The 15,674-nt window shown below is 31.8% G+C and overlaps 1 protein-coding gene across 4 annotated transcripts; it reads left to right on the forward strand.

Annotated features, from left to right (window-relative positions):
• The first annotated feature begins 2,244 nt into the window (after positions 1–2,244).
• On the forward strand, positions 2,245–10,046 carry LOC100816142 (E3 ubiquitin-protein ligase DA2L). 4 transcript variants are annotated; one of them, XR_005887972.1, is made up of 10 exons: positions 2,245–2,397; positions 2,940–3,355; positions 3,690–3,741; positions 3,827–3,872; positions 3,997–4,078; positions 4,177–4,321; positions 4,414–4,519; positions 7,777–7,843; positions 8,714–9,446; positions 9,775–10,046. XR_005887972.1 is itself a non-coding variant. In XM_006594617.4 (9 exons), the coding sequence occupies exons 2-9, from the start codon at positions 3,164–3,166 to the stop codon at positions 9,317–9,319; spliced, it is 1,296 nt and encodes a 431-aa protein (XP_006594680.1). In that variant the 5' UTR covers positions 2,245–2,397; positions 2,940–3,163; the 3' UTR covers positions 9,320–9,689. The 4 variants fall into 4 exon arrangements, 3 of the variants coding, with proteins under 3 accessions (XP_006594680.1, XP_006594681.1, XP_040864301.1); XM_006594617.4 differs by lacking the exon at positions 9,775–10,046 and having other exon boundaries at positions 8,714–9,689; XM_006594618.4 differs by lacking the exon at positions 9,775–10,046 and having other exon boundaries at positions 2,260–2,734; positions 8,714–9,689.
• The last annotated feature ends 5,628 nt before the right edge of the window (positions 10,047–15,674 follow it).

A 15,674-nucleotide genomic window follows, 5' to 3' on the forward strand; every position in this document is an offset into this window, starting at 1 on the left:
AACAATATTTAAGCCGAATACTTATATGTTTCTTGGGAATAAAAAAATTTCACATTTAGTTTTACTATAACTTTTTCAAAAACTTTAATTATTTATCATATTAAATAATCTAATATCAAAGAGTAACATAATATTTTTTATCACAATATAACTTTTTCTCAACTCGAAAAAGTTAGATTCTTCACACCACCCCACACAAGAACAATTTTGTGAGAAACATGAGTAAATTAAACATTCTTAACTTTGGATTCTTGGAAAAGTAAAAATATTCTTTGTACGAAACACCCAAAAATACTTTGATTGTGTTTGTTCTAGTTTTAATTTTTTAAATTAATATGGTATTACATTATAAATTATTTTTTTCTTTTTTCTTTTATAAAAACATTAAAAAATACATTTTATGTCTATTTTTTTCCATTAGGGATCTACTTCAGGAAAAAGCTATTTGCGTTTCTAACTAAATTAATTTCAAGTGCCAAGAAGTGAACGAACAAGGTGTACAACAGGACATATTGGTGCTTTTGAAGGGTGTTAGTATGGTCCATTCAGGCTTGTTGTTATCACAATTGTGGTGGGTGTAAGTGGATCCAACTGGTAACTTTGATGGATGTTCTGGCGTGTAGGATATATAGGAATTCATTTTACTTTTGAAAGTGCTTCAAACTACAAAAGATTTGAATAATTGATGTTGATTGCATAAAGTTTATTTAATTTCATATCGTAATATTCCTTTAATTTTGACTTTTGTAGTTTGTGATCATGAATATCAAAAAAAATATATCCAATAACAAAAATAAATAAAATAACAAAAAAATGCATTTTAGAATTCATTGAGGGTCCTCATGCTTATTATATACATACATACATACATATATATATATATATATATATATATATAAATCACATGTTTTCCTGTTTAAAATAATTACTTAAAATCGAATAGTGTTAACGTAAAATATTAAAGAAAAATAAATAATCAAATGATATATCTTAATAGAGTGAATATTAACAATGTAATATTGACATGTCTCCCATACTTAAAAACTCAAAACTTATTGTTGGATATTTTAATTTTTGAATCAAACAATTGGATAATTTTCACTTTTTTTCTTTTTTATTCTTTCTTTTCCAATTTTGACTTTGATTCTTCTCTCTGACTTGACTTAACGGTCAATCATCATGGTTATCCTTTGTGTTTTCGTAACCATCAAGAGTTCATCCTCAACCATCATGGATTGTCACCAACGACACTATTATAATAATCATGCGTGATAAATTCATCACCATCATAATTGACACCTTCCATTGTGCACTATCGATCAATCTCCTCTCACCTCCATCTCGCGGCATCGTCACTGTTGTGTATGATAATCTATTTCTTTTGATTCTTCGTGCGAGCAAACATTACTGTAACACTCACGATCTCCCATGGCCACTGCAAGTGTAGTCCTACAGAGTATTAACTCTTCATCAAATGCTTCCTAAAAACCTTACAAAATAGTTTACAAACTACACTAATTTGATATATAATTTTATGAAACCACCTAATTTAGTAAAAAATATAGTAATTACTTGCATCTATTCAAAATTATTGAGGGTCCTAATTCATTTTTTACTCAAGAAGGACCTTACACCATTGTGTTAAGTCTGATTTATATATGTTACTCCCTCTAGGCTTTGTAGTTTGAAAATTATTTTGTAAATATATTACTAGAGCTAATACAAAATAATAACAAATCAAGAAAAAATTTACAAGTCATTTTATAAAAAAAATTTACAAGAAATAAAATTATTTCCGATAAAAGATATACATGGTTTAGAAAAAAAACATATTTTAACAATGTTTTTAATAGAACTTAAATTTGGTTACTGAAATTTAACCATTTTTTTCATTTTCATTCCTACAATTTTTTCTTTGTCCTTACCAAATGTGTTTATCTTTTATTTTGTTTTTAAAGTATTTTAAATAACACTTTAAATGGTAAATAAATACTTTGAACAGTAAAAAAATATTATTTAAAAAACTTAAAAAACAAGAAATAAAATAAATACATTTTACAAAAACTAAAATGATTTCCATTTTAAAAATATAAAAATGAAAAAAAATTTAAATATTTTTAAGCCTTTTATTTAGTATAATGCAAGACCAAAACATTCTGTAAGATAAAACAGAGCGCGCGGGTAATGGAGACGCGACAAAAGAGCGCGTGAAAGCAGGTGGGTTGCAATGACATAGGAAGAAGAAAAAAGAAGGAAGTGAAGGAAAATTATTCTTTCCTCCTTCACTACTCCTTCCTTCCCTTCCCTCTCATCTCTTCTTTTCTCTTCTCTTCTCTTCTTTCTTATCATTTTGTCTCTATTCCTTCTCTCTTTCTCCTGCAACAACAACCATCTAAGGTTCGTTTTCCGATTTCCAATTTCGCTCTTCTCTTCTCTCTCACTTTCTCTCTTTCACTTTTTCCAAACCCTTTCATCATTTCTTCTTCTTCCTCATAACGCTGCTGCTTCACTTCTCCCACTTTAGGTTTCGAACGAATTGATACTACTCTCTCTGTCTCCCTTTTTCCATTGCGTTTGTTTCCGTTTCCTTCTTCTCCCATTGCGTGTGCTTTGTCAATTTGAGTTGTGCAAAGCTTCAATTAGGGTTCCTGCTGTTGCTGCTCTCGCTGATTGTCAATTCGGATTCGTGCTCCGTGGCTTCCGATTGCTTGCGGATTTGTGATTGGAGTTTTTGGTGTGTTGAATTGCTAGGGTGTTTTGGGAATTGGGGATTTTGTGTTTCGGTCGAGTTGGGTGTCGTGGATGCATTGTATGAATAGTGTCGAATTTGAAAATGGTTGAGAGATTGAGTGGCTCTGTTGTAAACTGTGGACTTTTTTTTATGGTTTTGTTTTTGGTGTTTTTGCTCATGTGTCTGCATTTTTTATTAACTGCTGCAGGGATTTCGGGATGCGTTTCTGCGGTCTGTTGATTGTGTTGGTTTGTTGAGTGTGGCGTTAACGTAATTTGGTTTTGAGTGAAGATGATTTTGTGATGTGGTTGAGTGAGTGGTTTTTGTAGTGGAAGGTTTGTTACTTTTGTTGTTGTTGTTGTTGTTGTGTTGGTTTATTTTGTTGAAGAGTTCGGAACATAGTCGGCGGACGAGAAAAATTGGAATTTTTGGATGGGTAATAAACTTGGGAGGAGGAGACAAGTGGTAGATGAGAAATATACGAGGCCGCAAGGGTTGTATAATCATAAAGATGTGGATCACAAGAAGCTGAGGAAGCTAATACTAGAATCGAAGTTAGCACCTTGCTATCCCGGAGATGAAGAAACCGCATACGATCGTGAAGAGTGCCCGATTTGCTTTCTGGTATGGTTTCTATCGCATGCCTTTAATATTTGTTTCTCTCTACTTATCCTGTTACTCTAGCTTTTTAGAAAAAAAAAAGAAAAAGAAAAAAGAAGCAAATATGTCAATTCAACTGTTCACACTTATTTCAAACTGCAAATTTGGCCTCCTGAATACCTTGGTTGGATTCAATGATTTATTAATTGACATCTTTGATATTGAAACAAACTGATAGAGAATCTTTCTGGACTGTTTTTACTTCTCCTTAAAGTCTATTTCAAATTGTGAACTTCACATGTGGATTTTCTAATCATTCCATTGTGTTTTGTTTTTTTTTTTTTTTGCCTGAGTTTAGTATTATCCAAGTCTAAACCGATCAAGATGTTGCACAAAGAGCATTTGTACAGGTAATTATATTATATGGTTATCTTCAGTGGGTATATATTCTGTCATTAGCATTTGTATGCAGCCTGATTATTTTCTTTTTATCAGAGTGCTTTTTGCAGATGAAAGTTCCAAATTCAACCCGGCCTACACAGTATCCTGCATTACTAGTTGGTTGTCTTCAATACATTGAATACATATCTCATAGTTGTCAGTCTCGCAACTTCAATCTTTTGTTGCTTTAATTTTAGAATAATTGTCTGCCTTAACGACTTAAGATGTCCCTTCTGCAAAACGGCAAATTATGCTGTGGAGTATCGCGGTGTGAAATCTAAAGAAGAGAAGGGATTGGAACAGATTGTAAGTGGTTACCTAACATGATTATTGGGTTTAGGAATGCATTTTCAGAAATATTTTCACAACGAATCAGGTTCATGTGCATACTCATAATTATTCAGGAAGAGCAACGTGTTATAGAGGCAAAAATTAGGATGCGGCAGCAGGAACTTCAGGATGAAGAGGAAAGAATGCACAAAAGACTGGAAATGAGCTCCTCGAATGTGAATGTGGCAGTTGCAGATGTTGAATACAGTTCAAATGCAGGTAATCTTTCAACACAGTTCTGGATTTCATCTGTATATGTGTATGTGATTAATCCTAGTTGTATGAATTATTCTTTTATTTCAATCTTGTAGTGTCTTCATCTTCAGTTTCTGTTGTTGAAAATGATGAAATTGTTTCTTCTCAAGACTCATGTGCCACATCAGTGGTTAGAGCAAATGCAACCACTAGGACCAATAGGTATGCTAGCCTTCATTGCCTTTTTTTTCTTCCCAATTTCTTAAAATTTTCTTATTATGTCTCTTAGCATATCTGCATCCAATGCTTTCTCACTGACTTAGGGTATTAAATATTTAGAAATCAACAACTGGAAGAAAATGAGTTGTCATTTCTAATTGCTGAAAAGTTGTATGGGGATTTAACATTGCTTCATACTGACTATAATCCCTTTGTGTCTTATATTTTCCCATGAATATTGCACCAGTTGGATTATACTATTTTCATCCAATATTGAGTTCATTAAGAATGAGAGAGAATAATCTTCTCAGTCTTGTGTGAATTGAGCCAGTAATCTGTGATCCTGTGCCTATAGTTGGTCGGTGATTTAGACCAAATGATCGATAAGGTTATGAGGAGCATACCTATTCTTCATCTGGACTCACTATAATTATGACTTGACTAAATTTAATCATGTAAAGGGTATATAAGTTCATATGTAAGCTGAATTCAAACCATAAACTAATGGAACACTAGTTGTTGCTTGGGTCTACAAATTAGTATTGTTAGTACCCTGATTGACTATCGTTTGCATTAAAATTAACTCCTAATCACTCCCTGAAAGATGATGAGTTCGGGAAATTCATTGAACATTTTAAGCTTTTGTTTTCATTTAAATCCCCCTATAAGATAAGCAGTAGCACTTGATCATATTAGAACGTGAAGAGGGAAACTGAACGATCTTGAGTTATATTGTGACGATTGTTAAGTGATAGTCTTATTGAATAAGAAAGGCAATAGATCTTTAATTTTTTTTTTTTATCATAATTGAAAGGAAATATTCTCAAGTTTTCTTCAGTGTTACTGTTCAACAGTTCTAATCCAGCATCAGGAAATCTGCCTGCTTCTATGAGCTCTGCAGAATAAATGATAATTAAATTCAGCAGCTTCAAACTAGTTTTACTCCAACTAGAGTTTATGTAATTTTTTTGTTGATGGTTGTTTAATTTTGTACTTGCTTATCTTCTGAAGTAGATCAAGAGGGAAATTGGTGTTATAAGTTAGTTATTATTTGATTCCTTGGTTTTGATTCAGTAGCTCTTCTTGAGCCAGTGCTACTATGCTAGTCTTAAAGTTTTGATTCAATGGATGAATATGGTTAGACGTGCAAGAAAGGATGAGTTGCATAACTGGACAAATGTTACCAGTGATTAGCTTTTTTAAAGGAGGATTCAAAATGCAGACCAATATGTGGCAAATCCAAGATTCATTTATTTTTTATTAGAACTTAACCAGCTTAGAGTGATGCTTTTATTTGTGAATATACTTGTGAGTTTAGAGGATTTGCCTTGCTTTTTATGTAAGAGATTATAAAAGCTCCTTCAACTTCAATATCCCAGTTCAAAGGAGAAAACAAATTTACAGGAAAAGATAGCTAAACCTATGCCTTGTTTCTTCTATTTATTGCTGCTCATGTATGCATAATTTGAATTAATAAAGTAATGGAGACAATTATTTAAGAGGTAGAATATTTTATGGATTTTTACTATGTTTTAGTTAGGTTATCACTATCTGCTAACCATTTTGAAACTGACTCCTGTACTATACACTCTGCACATCTTATAGTCTGAATTGATATGTAGATTCTTTAAAAAAAAATCAAAAAATTTAGGACAAAGTATACAAGATTAATGTATTAAAAAACAGTACATGATGAATGCTCTATGTAGTTAGTACAAAAAATTAATATATTTCAATGTTATGTCTTACAGAGAAATTTTTATTTTATGTTATCACCATACTATGGGTTTAGGTAGAAGCCTTGGGTTACCTACTACCTATATAGTTACAATTACTGAACTATGTCACCCCTCGACTTTTGCTCACTATTTTACCTTTCTCTCCCTCACTGTATCTGTGATCTTTGAGAATCTCATTTGCATTTGTATCACAAAGTGGAGTCACTTGTGCTTGATAAACTCCCAAATGGTCAATCCTACTACACTTAAACACTGTTACCGACTTCATCTAGCTTTAGCCCATCTTCATATGTTGAGCCATTTTTTATCTCCTTCAACTCATTATCAAATGGTTGCGATGTAGAATCCCTTCTTTTCTCATCAAGAGGCGTCTCTCTGGTTCAATAGAAACACAATCCCCATTTCTTAAGATGAAGGATTGCTAGATGCTTATTGAAAATGGTTGCAGCTGTGTAAATCACTGGTAATGTCACAGTAGGTAATGTCACAGTAATTGCTGGCCAGTTCAAGAAATCCAAGTCTTAGCACAATTTCAAATTTTATTGGGTTCAGATGAGGTATGCAAGTTCATATTTCCAGTAGGAAAAAAAAGAAGAAAGACAAGATACATTGCTTTTGGGGGCCAAATTTCCTTGAAGTCTCAGCATTGTATTGGTGAAGGTTGGCTGCATAAAAAAAGCGCATGAGAGTGAAAGAGAACAGTTGTACTGTTGGGGGTGAAGTAGTTTCTTTTCTTCCCCCCACACCCCCATTCATGCATCTTTATGGTAGATCGTAAGTAGAAGTGATGAGTGTAAATGTACATTTTTCTTTTGTTTGGTGGTATTGGACATTTGGACTTGTTGGTTTCTCTTTTAGGCTGTCTTGAACACCTGTTAATATGTATGATCCAGCAGTGAAGGAAGCACAGATTCTTTAAATGGTTGCTATGTTGGTATTGGATACTTCTAGCCTGCCTGGTTGCATCCTGTATTTATTATTGAACATTTGTGCCAATGTAGGTGAGATATCATAAGAATTGTATGAATTATGTCTACAGTGACGAGTGTGAGGCTGATGACATTCAATTTGACGCTCTTATTGTTACTTCACATGTATATTTTTGAAACTTCTTGCTGAAAGAGATTTTTTTTTCCTATACTTTTTTCCCTAATCATTGATTGGACCCAACTACTATTTTTAATTTATGATAGCTATAGAGTATGTTAGGTGGGAAATGAGAAGTAATCTTGACCATGCAACTATACATGAATGGAGACTTGTTATTGTATCTGTGTGTATGGGTGCTTTATGAGATGATGTAGCCATATTTTTGTGTTGTGTGTGATACCACACCTATACTTGTGCGACACAGGTGGAGCCTTGTCTCTGTTATTGGTCGTTTAGGCGGACATCCTATTAAATAAATATTAAATACTTGTGTTTGTTTGTGTAAATAATTGCACGAGTTCTTTCATATATTTTGGAAACTACATGCTGTGGGCTTACATTGTATGTTCTCCCAAATGCGGAAAACTGCAGAGATGATGAATTTGACGTTGACCTTGAGGACATCATGGTCATGGAAGCAATTTGGCTTTCCATTCAGGTAAAGACTTTTTTTTAATATGCTTATTTGTAAGTAAGATATCAATGATTTAATTTGTTACTAAAAAGTGAAGATCACCGTGGAGAAAAATCCTTTATGTTTAAATTTCTTTATTTCTTGTGCTTGTTTTAGGTAGCATTATCCAATATTCATACTTTATATATAAATATTTATGGAATTAAATAACTTTTGAATGTGTGTCTGTGTTTGACAGTATCCCTCATTCATGTCTGTGTCTATAACTAATAGCTTTGAACCAACCCTTTATTAAAAATATAGAAACTTTTTGTGCATTATCAAATTTTTATCCTCTTAATTACCTGGTGATCTTCAATGTAAGTCACATCATTAGAAAGAAATTTACTTTCTATATATACCTAGCTCAAAACGATTAATCATTGTTGATCTGTTAAGGTGAAAACAAGTTATTCATACTTAAATGATTTTCAGTTTTTATCAATTAGGTATAGTATGAATGCAAGTTTGCATCTTGTCAGTTTGCAATGGCACTCCAAAGTCCAAAACAGAGGCCCATCTTTTATTATAATATGATTTTGGGTAACTGGTAGATTTCTTTGGAAAGCAGCCATACTCTGCAATCCAGATCTTTCCTAATTTTTTTAAGTAATGTTTATATAGACTTGGGTTCACTGTGTAGTCTGTACACAGTAGCATATCCACCGTTCAAAGTATATTACAACTATAAATATGTGCATATTATGAAACTCAATGGTGGGTATACTGTCACAGTGCCACATACAAGGTTCAGTGTACATATAAGTCTATATTAACACTGCTGCTCAATGGTTTGTGTTTGTCAGTTTGTTTGATGATTGTGATTGACTTAAAACGTATATATTAAAACTGCAGGAGAATGGCAGGCGGAGAAATTTATCTTTTGTCGATGCTACTTCTGGACACTATGTAGCTGACGGCCGCTATGTTTCATCCGTCTCATCTGTCTCATCCGTCATGGGTCCACCAACGGGATCATCCTCGTCTCCATCTGGGGGTCTCGCTTGTGCCATTGCAGCTCTTGCTGAGCGCCAGCAAATGGCTGGAGAATCATCTATGAGCCTCACCAATGAAAATATGCCATCATTCAACACCCTACCGGGTTCCAGAAGATTTTATAACAGACTTGGTAGGGATATGGCTAATTATCCGCCTGGTGACAACCTCAATGAGGAGCCACTGGATGAAGCTGTGACAATGACTAGGAGTCATGGTGAATGGGACATGGACCATGGGACACAGTTGACTGAAACAGCAACCAGCTATACAAACTCTGTCGCAGCAGAAGATCGTGGTGAACTATCATCTTTGCCACGGTCTGATGACAATGATGGAAGCCTTCAAAGTGCCACAGAACCCATTGTTCCCGAGAGTTTTGAGGAGCAGATGATGCTCGCCATGGCTGTCTCTTTGGCTGAAGCTCGAGCCATGTCAAGTGGACAGAGTGCTTCTTGGCAGTAGTTTTTGGTTGAGGTGCTGGTTTAATCTTTCTTAAATTGGTGATGCTTGCCTTGGCTATTTGACAAGCCAAGTCCAAGGTTGAGAATTTGAGGGAAGTTCACTCGTATGCAATTTGTTCAAGGATCAGGTAGTGATCTCTTCTCACAAATTTATATATATAAGTATCAAAAGAAAACTAATGATTCTAGTTGGTGAAAGGTTGCTGCTTAATGCCATTTTTTTTACTTGTGCTCGATGTCCTCTCCTGCCCCCTCATTGGTTTTCTGTAAATAGTTTGTCTTTGATAGATGTACTCTCATTCTTACAGTAATATATGGCACATTTTAGACACGTACTGAAGAAGAAAGGGAATTAAAATTCTGTCATGAAATTTTTTTATGTGGTTCTATTCATTGAGATCTGACTTTATATAGAAGTTATGCTTGTAAGGCGTGACACTTAAAATTTATCTGCAGAACTCACATAAATGGGTAGATCTGTGGGTGGATTTTGTAGCTTTTTGGACCTAGGAAGGAAAATGAGTTAAATGTGGTTTCTCAAAGAAGCTTCCCCACCCGTCCTCCCTTTTTTTTTTCTTTGCTTTACACGCATAGGTGAAAGCAAAGGCGGCTGTAACTCATGTTAAACTGTTTTATGGTAAGCTGTATAGTTACCCTGGGAAGCAGTTCTCTATGTTCATGAGAATTGTGTGTGAATTTCTTTAAATTTGAGACATGTTATTTGCACAGATGATGCCTGTCACCTGCTATTAACTTCTCATCTCATTTATCTGTTTCTTCCTTTCTTTCTTTTTTCCCCCAATCATCTGTGTGTTTTTTTTTTGTCTGTATTTAACCTTTATCATCACTCCATGTATCTTTTCCCATCTTGATATTGTTCGTGGGTGACATTGGAAAAGAAAAGATATGGCAAGCAACTGTACTTGTGCAATTGGCATTGCCAGTGAGTAGGCATCAATTCCCGAGCCATAACATTTCCATGCTTAACTGGCTAAGATAATAGTATGTTAGGCAAGGACACTTGCCTTATTATGCCCTTTGTGCGATGAAAGTAATTGGATTGAGACTAACGTGCACAATGAATAGATATAGTTGCAGACTAATGCTTCATTGTTCATTAGAAGCCATAGCAAAATATCTTCCAAGTCTCTCTGCTTCCACATTGCCAACTTGCTCTCTATAAGAAAGGGATTCAGAGTAATCGAGATGATTGATCACCTAAGAGCTCTATTTTATTTAAAAAAAATAAAAATTGAAACGCTTGTAAGAGGGTTTTTTTTTTAATGTTCTTATACGGGCTGATAATTTCGTAATCAAAGAAGTTGCTTTGGGCACCAATAGAATTGCTGGTACACCTAACAATTTTTTAAAATTCTCATTATACCCCTTTGTTATAAGTGGCTTTCCTTCTTCACTTGTTATTCACACGGTGTTTATTTTTTCCTTCACCTTCGTTCATTGGAAGAATTTGTCGTTTGTTCTTGTGGTTGAGGTGCATTTCGTGGTTTGTCATCGACAAGTAGTTGTGTCAGGTAAGTTCTTGTTTTTTTTTTTTTTTTGCGTAATACTTATGGATTGATAGTCCGTAAGAAATTTATGGATTGAAAATTCGTAAGAAATATATGAATTTCATAATTCTTTTTATAGATTGTTAATCTGTAAATTTCTCTTAAATTTATTTTTTTATATAACTTTTTTATTGTTTAATTAGAAAAAAATTAAATTGTTAATTAAAAAACATTTAAATAGATATAGTTTGAATATTCATTTGAAAGTTGTAGTTTGTATACTTTGAAAGTTATTAATGTCAAAATTTATACATAATTTTTTCTTTGTTTTTAATATTAATAAATGCAATAAAAAACACAAAAATTATATGATAGTATAATTACTGTGTGGTTATGGTTTTTTTTAATATTTTGTTAAAATGAACGAAGATCAGTGGATGTATGATAGTATATTGATGTGAATGAAGAACATGTTGATTGTTCATATGCGTTCATTATTTTTCATGTATTAATATGATTTATTGTTATTAAAGTAATTAAATGAATGTCCGTTGAACACTAAACTTGTATGGATTTCTTTGAAAAAAGAATGGTTATCAAAGCTAACATTTTTGAATTGACTATAGTGAAATTGGTTAATCACAAACAAGATTTTCCTAAGAAGAATGGTTATCACCGCTTCTGGAAGATATGAATCATGTGAATTTAATAAACAGCAAAAAAGTTGAATTCAGCTCCAGCGTATGGGCACCAACTATAAAATTTATTCTTTTAGCATGATTTTATGATGCAAGCTTTTAGTCCAACTGTATGAAGTATGAACAGTCTTTTTATAAAATCTGTTCGTGATGTGAAAAGAAAATGATGATGATGATGATTCATCTACATTTTTTTGTATAAATTATTCATGTGTCTCATAACTCTGAATTATTTTAAAATATTGGTAATTTAAAAATACTCATACACTGTATAGTATATGTCTTGAACAGATGATATATGGGGGGGGGGGGGGGGGAGTAGCACAATAAAACGCTTAGAATAAAAATTGTGAAAGAATAATTTATTTACGAAAATTACTACCAGACAAAAAACTCGGTACTATTAGCTCTGTTAGGGAAAGTCCGTGTCTCAACATTTTTTAAATGATAAAAAAAATAAAAGTTAAATATAGTTAATAAAAAAATCAATAATATAAAAGTTATCAGAAGTTAATATAAGTTAAAAGAAAAAAAAATTAATTTAAGAAATAGTTAATAAAAGTGAAAAGTAATTAATGGGTGTTTATCTAATTTAGTTAGTGAGTCAGTTTTAATTTACATAATTTAATAGAATTAATTATTGTTACTATTTTAATATTATTAAAAATAATGATAAAATAATCTAAAAAATATGAAAACTAAAAAATAGTTACACAAAATTATATCCTCTAAATATATTGGTACAGATGATTATGATTATTCACGTCGTACGCTTTATCTTTTAATTAAAGTGGACCCATCATCTTAAAAGTTCCAAACATATAATTAATTTGAGCTCTATATAGAAAAGTCCATAATCATTCCAAAATTATGCATTATGGTTTTGCTTACCTCTACCTTAATATTTTACCACAAACCTATGCTTTGGAATATTATTTTATTACTCTTTCATTTCAAAGGTAGACCAAATTTTCAAAGATCTCATACACACATACTAAAGATATATTGATCCAATACCATGATGGCCACTGTCTTTAAAAAATATTTATAAAAAATTAAAAACAAAGAAATACTAAATTGGTCACCGATTTGATTAATCTAGTGTTGCGTGTGAGCATGGTCACTCAGTCAACTAATAATGAGGTTGGGCCAATGAAATGGTTGAAGAGATATCATAAGCATTTAAGCTTCACATGCATTGTCACAAATTCTCAAAACATAAGAAATCCCATCCACCTCCTTCCCCACTCACATGCATGATCTTTAACTAACAGTATGTTCTATGGAAAAAATAAAAATAAAAAAATGGAATGAAAAATGAAACTGTTCTATTACCTATTCCTTATTATTTATTTATTTATTTGGAAACAAAAAACTTCAATGATAATAACATCTCACGAACCACACTCTTCTACTGGTGATTATTTGACTAGTATCAAATGTGGCCCTGATCCTGGGTCCTGTACCTTATATTAAGAACAGTGTTTTAACAATGTAGGGTTCTGCACTAGGAAACATACATGGGTATGGTAGTACATCCCATGTTGAGATTGTCATGGAAAAGTAGTAGTACACTGGCATACCATTAATTGTGGCAAAAAATTGCATTTAGATCCATTGAACATCCATTTGTAAATAGCCACCTGAGTTTTTTTTTTATTCAATTAATTCCTAAAGTATAACTATTATCACAATAGATTCTTTAATTCATTTTCTATTAAATTGAAAATAGTTGTTAGTAATGTTATTTCCACATAATTATTTACTTGCTGACTTGACAAAACTATTAGTATCTAATAAAAAAATGACGAGGTTTTCAGCAAAATTCAGTTCGCAGGAATCTGGAACGCAATGGGAAATTTGAGATTTTATAGTTTTTATTTTAAATTTATGACGAATAGTGTATATATAAAATTATAATAAAAATCAACAAACCCTATCAAAGTTGGTAAATAACTAACCATGGGCTTGGTTGAACATCGTAACTTTCATTACACATGTTACTTTGAAAGTGATTGTTTCTCGTCATCTTTTCTTTCCAGTAATATAAATATGGGAATATAGATTTTTTATATATATATGCATGAGTACTATAATTAAATCCTTAAAAGTCTAAAGAAATTTTGGTGAAAGTAATCAAACAAAATTAATTTAGAGTAGAATTAATTTTACTCTTTTTTGCATGTTTGAGTTGAAGGAAAAAATATAACTTTGGCACTAAATTGAAATTTTTATACTATTATATACTTTTGAGATAAAAAAATTCAAACATAAATAAACTCACTGTAATTTTACTAAATCAACATCACCCAAAGTTAAATTTGTAAATTTTCACTCCACATTAAAGTTGAGTATTCACTCTTGAACAAAAAGGCTTTTAAGATATTTCTTTTTGGTAAACAAATTGATTTTTCCTAGATCAAATATCCCACATTTAATTTTATCTTTTTTACATTTTTTTATTTCTCTCAAATACTATTACTTAAATTTAGTTAAACCTAATTTGAATGTTGACATTATCAAATAACAGACATAACTATGACTCTTTGAGTTTTGATTAATAACTTATTCCTATTAAAATAAAAAAAAATCCTCACTAATGACAATAAAAAATCTTCTTTTTTCAGTATATAGAAGGAGTGAAAGACCGGCCTTCTTTCTTAAGATGTATAGTTTCAGCATGTCATCATGATTTAACAAAGATGATATGCGCATATCTCTTTAATTTTATTTAAATTAAAAAAAATGCTGGTTGTTAATTTAAGGACAAAATAAAAACATATTATAGTTTAGGTTACTGGTTGCAAATAAGTCAAAGTTGTGCCCCAAAACTAGATATGCAGTAAGTAGTGATTGAGACTGAAAACAAAAATAAAATTATTCAGAGAAGCAAGACACGAAACAAATGATGGGAGGTCAGTGTCTGGCACCAAGGTCCCAAGTGGTGCTACCATGGAGCCAATTATGATGACTATCATGGTACTATGGAAAAAGACAAGTCGAACATGGTGTTTTAGTTTGCAAGGCATGTGGAAAGGAATTTGGTTCGGCATTTTCTTTGTTAAACTTCAAATGGGGTTTCTCCGTGCCCCTCTCATCTAATACAAGTTCACATATTTAAGATCATATGCAGAAGGTTAAGTTCAACTGTGCTTTTTAATTTAAGTTAAATAACTACGGAATTTTGTGTTGCTAGTGAAGTTCATAATATGAATATTTAATTTACTGTGTTGGCGTGCGAAACGTAGAACGTAGATCTTGGTCGTCTACTCGTTTAGGTGTATACTTGGGTAACCATTTCAAATGGATGTTGGAATCAAAAAGATGTTTGCAGAAGCATCCCCCACCTTCCCAGACCTTCTTTTTGCATTTCGTTTGTGTTAAGCCATTGGACGTGGTCTTAGATTGCAATTCAAATATGCTCTAGCGTGGTCAGAGACATCAAACAAATGAAGAAATTCTTAAGAGTATATTTGGTTAAGAAAGGAGAGGTATATGAAAGGAAGAGAAAATAAATAGAAAATCAGATAATTTTTTAAGTTGTTTGGAAATATATGATTGATTTAGTCACAAAAGAAAAAAAAATGTTTCAAAGTCAAATCTTTTACTCACAAAATTAATCATACTAACAATTAATATTTGTTGATAACAAAAACTAAATTTGTTTAGTTAGGTAGAAATGTAAAAGAAAAGAAAAAAATCGTATATAATATGACATAAATGTCTTTAATAAAAAATGATATAAAGAAGGATATTTGTGTTTTTTTACATTGTTAAACTTTTTTTCCTCTCTTCCAATTTGGATGCATGAAAATTTTAGGTAAGATTTATTAAAATACAATCATTCTTTACTGTAACACTCTAAATAAAGGAAAGAAGCATATTCTTTTCTTTTTCATCTCTTCCATCTTCCAAGTAGAAGATAAAAGATTTTTCTTATTTAAATATGTGATCATGCAAATTGAATGTATGTTGCTGAACCAACTTATAAATTATTAATATTAAAATAATTATTTGTATTTTGAAATTTGACACATATTAATTTTAGTGTTACTTAACTTTTATTCTTTGATAAAATATTTTATTTTTCTTTTATAGTTATTATTGTGAAGATAATAACATTATTTTAACTTCTTAGATAAATATTCTA

The sequence above is a fragment of the Glycine max genome, chromosome 13, assembly GCF_000004515.6.
Source record: "Glycine max cultivar Williams 82 chromosome 13, Glycine_max_v4.0, whole genome shotgun sequence".
In the NCBI taxonomy this organism is placed as follows: domain Eukaryota; kingdom Viridiplantae; phylum Streptophyta; class Magnoliopsida; order Fabales; family Fabaceae; genus Glycine; species Glycine max.

What these genes read in the sequence shown, in the direction of transcription:
- LOC100816142 (XM_006594617.4), top strand. Translation starts at nt 3,164, where the DNA reads ATGGGTAATAAACTTGGGAGGAGGAGACAAGTGGTAGATGAGAAATAT. An exon ending in AGTGCCCGATTTGCTTTCTG is followed by an intron (nt 3,356 to 3,689) that starts GTATGGTTTCTA and finishes GCCTGAGTTTAG; the next exon opens with TATTATCCAAGTCTAAACCG. An exon ending in AGAAGGGATTGGAACAGATT is followed by an intron (nt 4,079 to 4,176) that starts GTAAGTGGTTAC and finishes ATAATTATTCAG; the next exon opens with GAAGAGCAACGTGTTATAGA.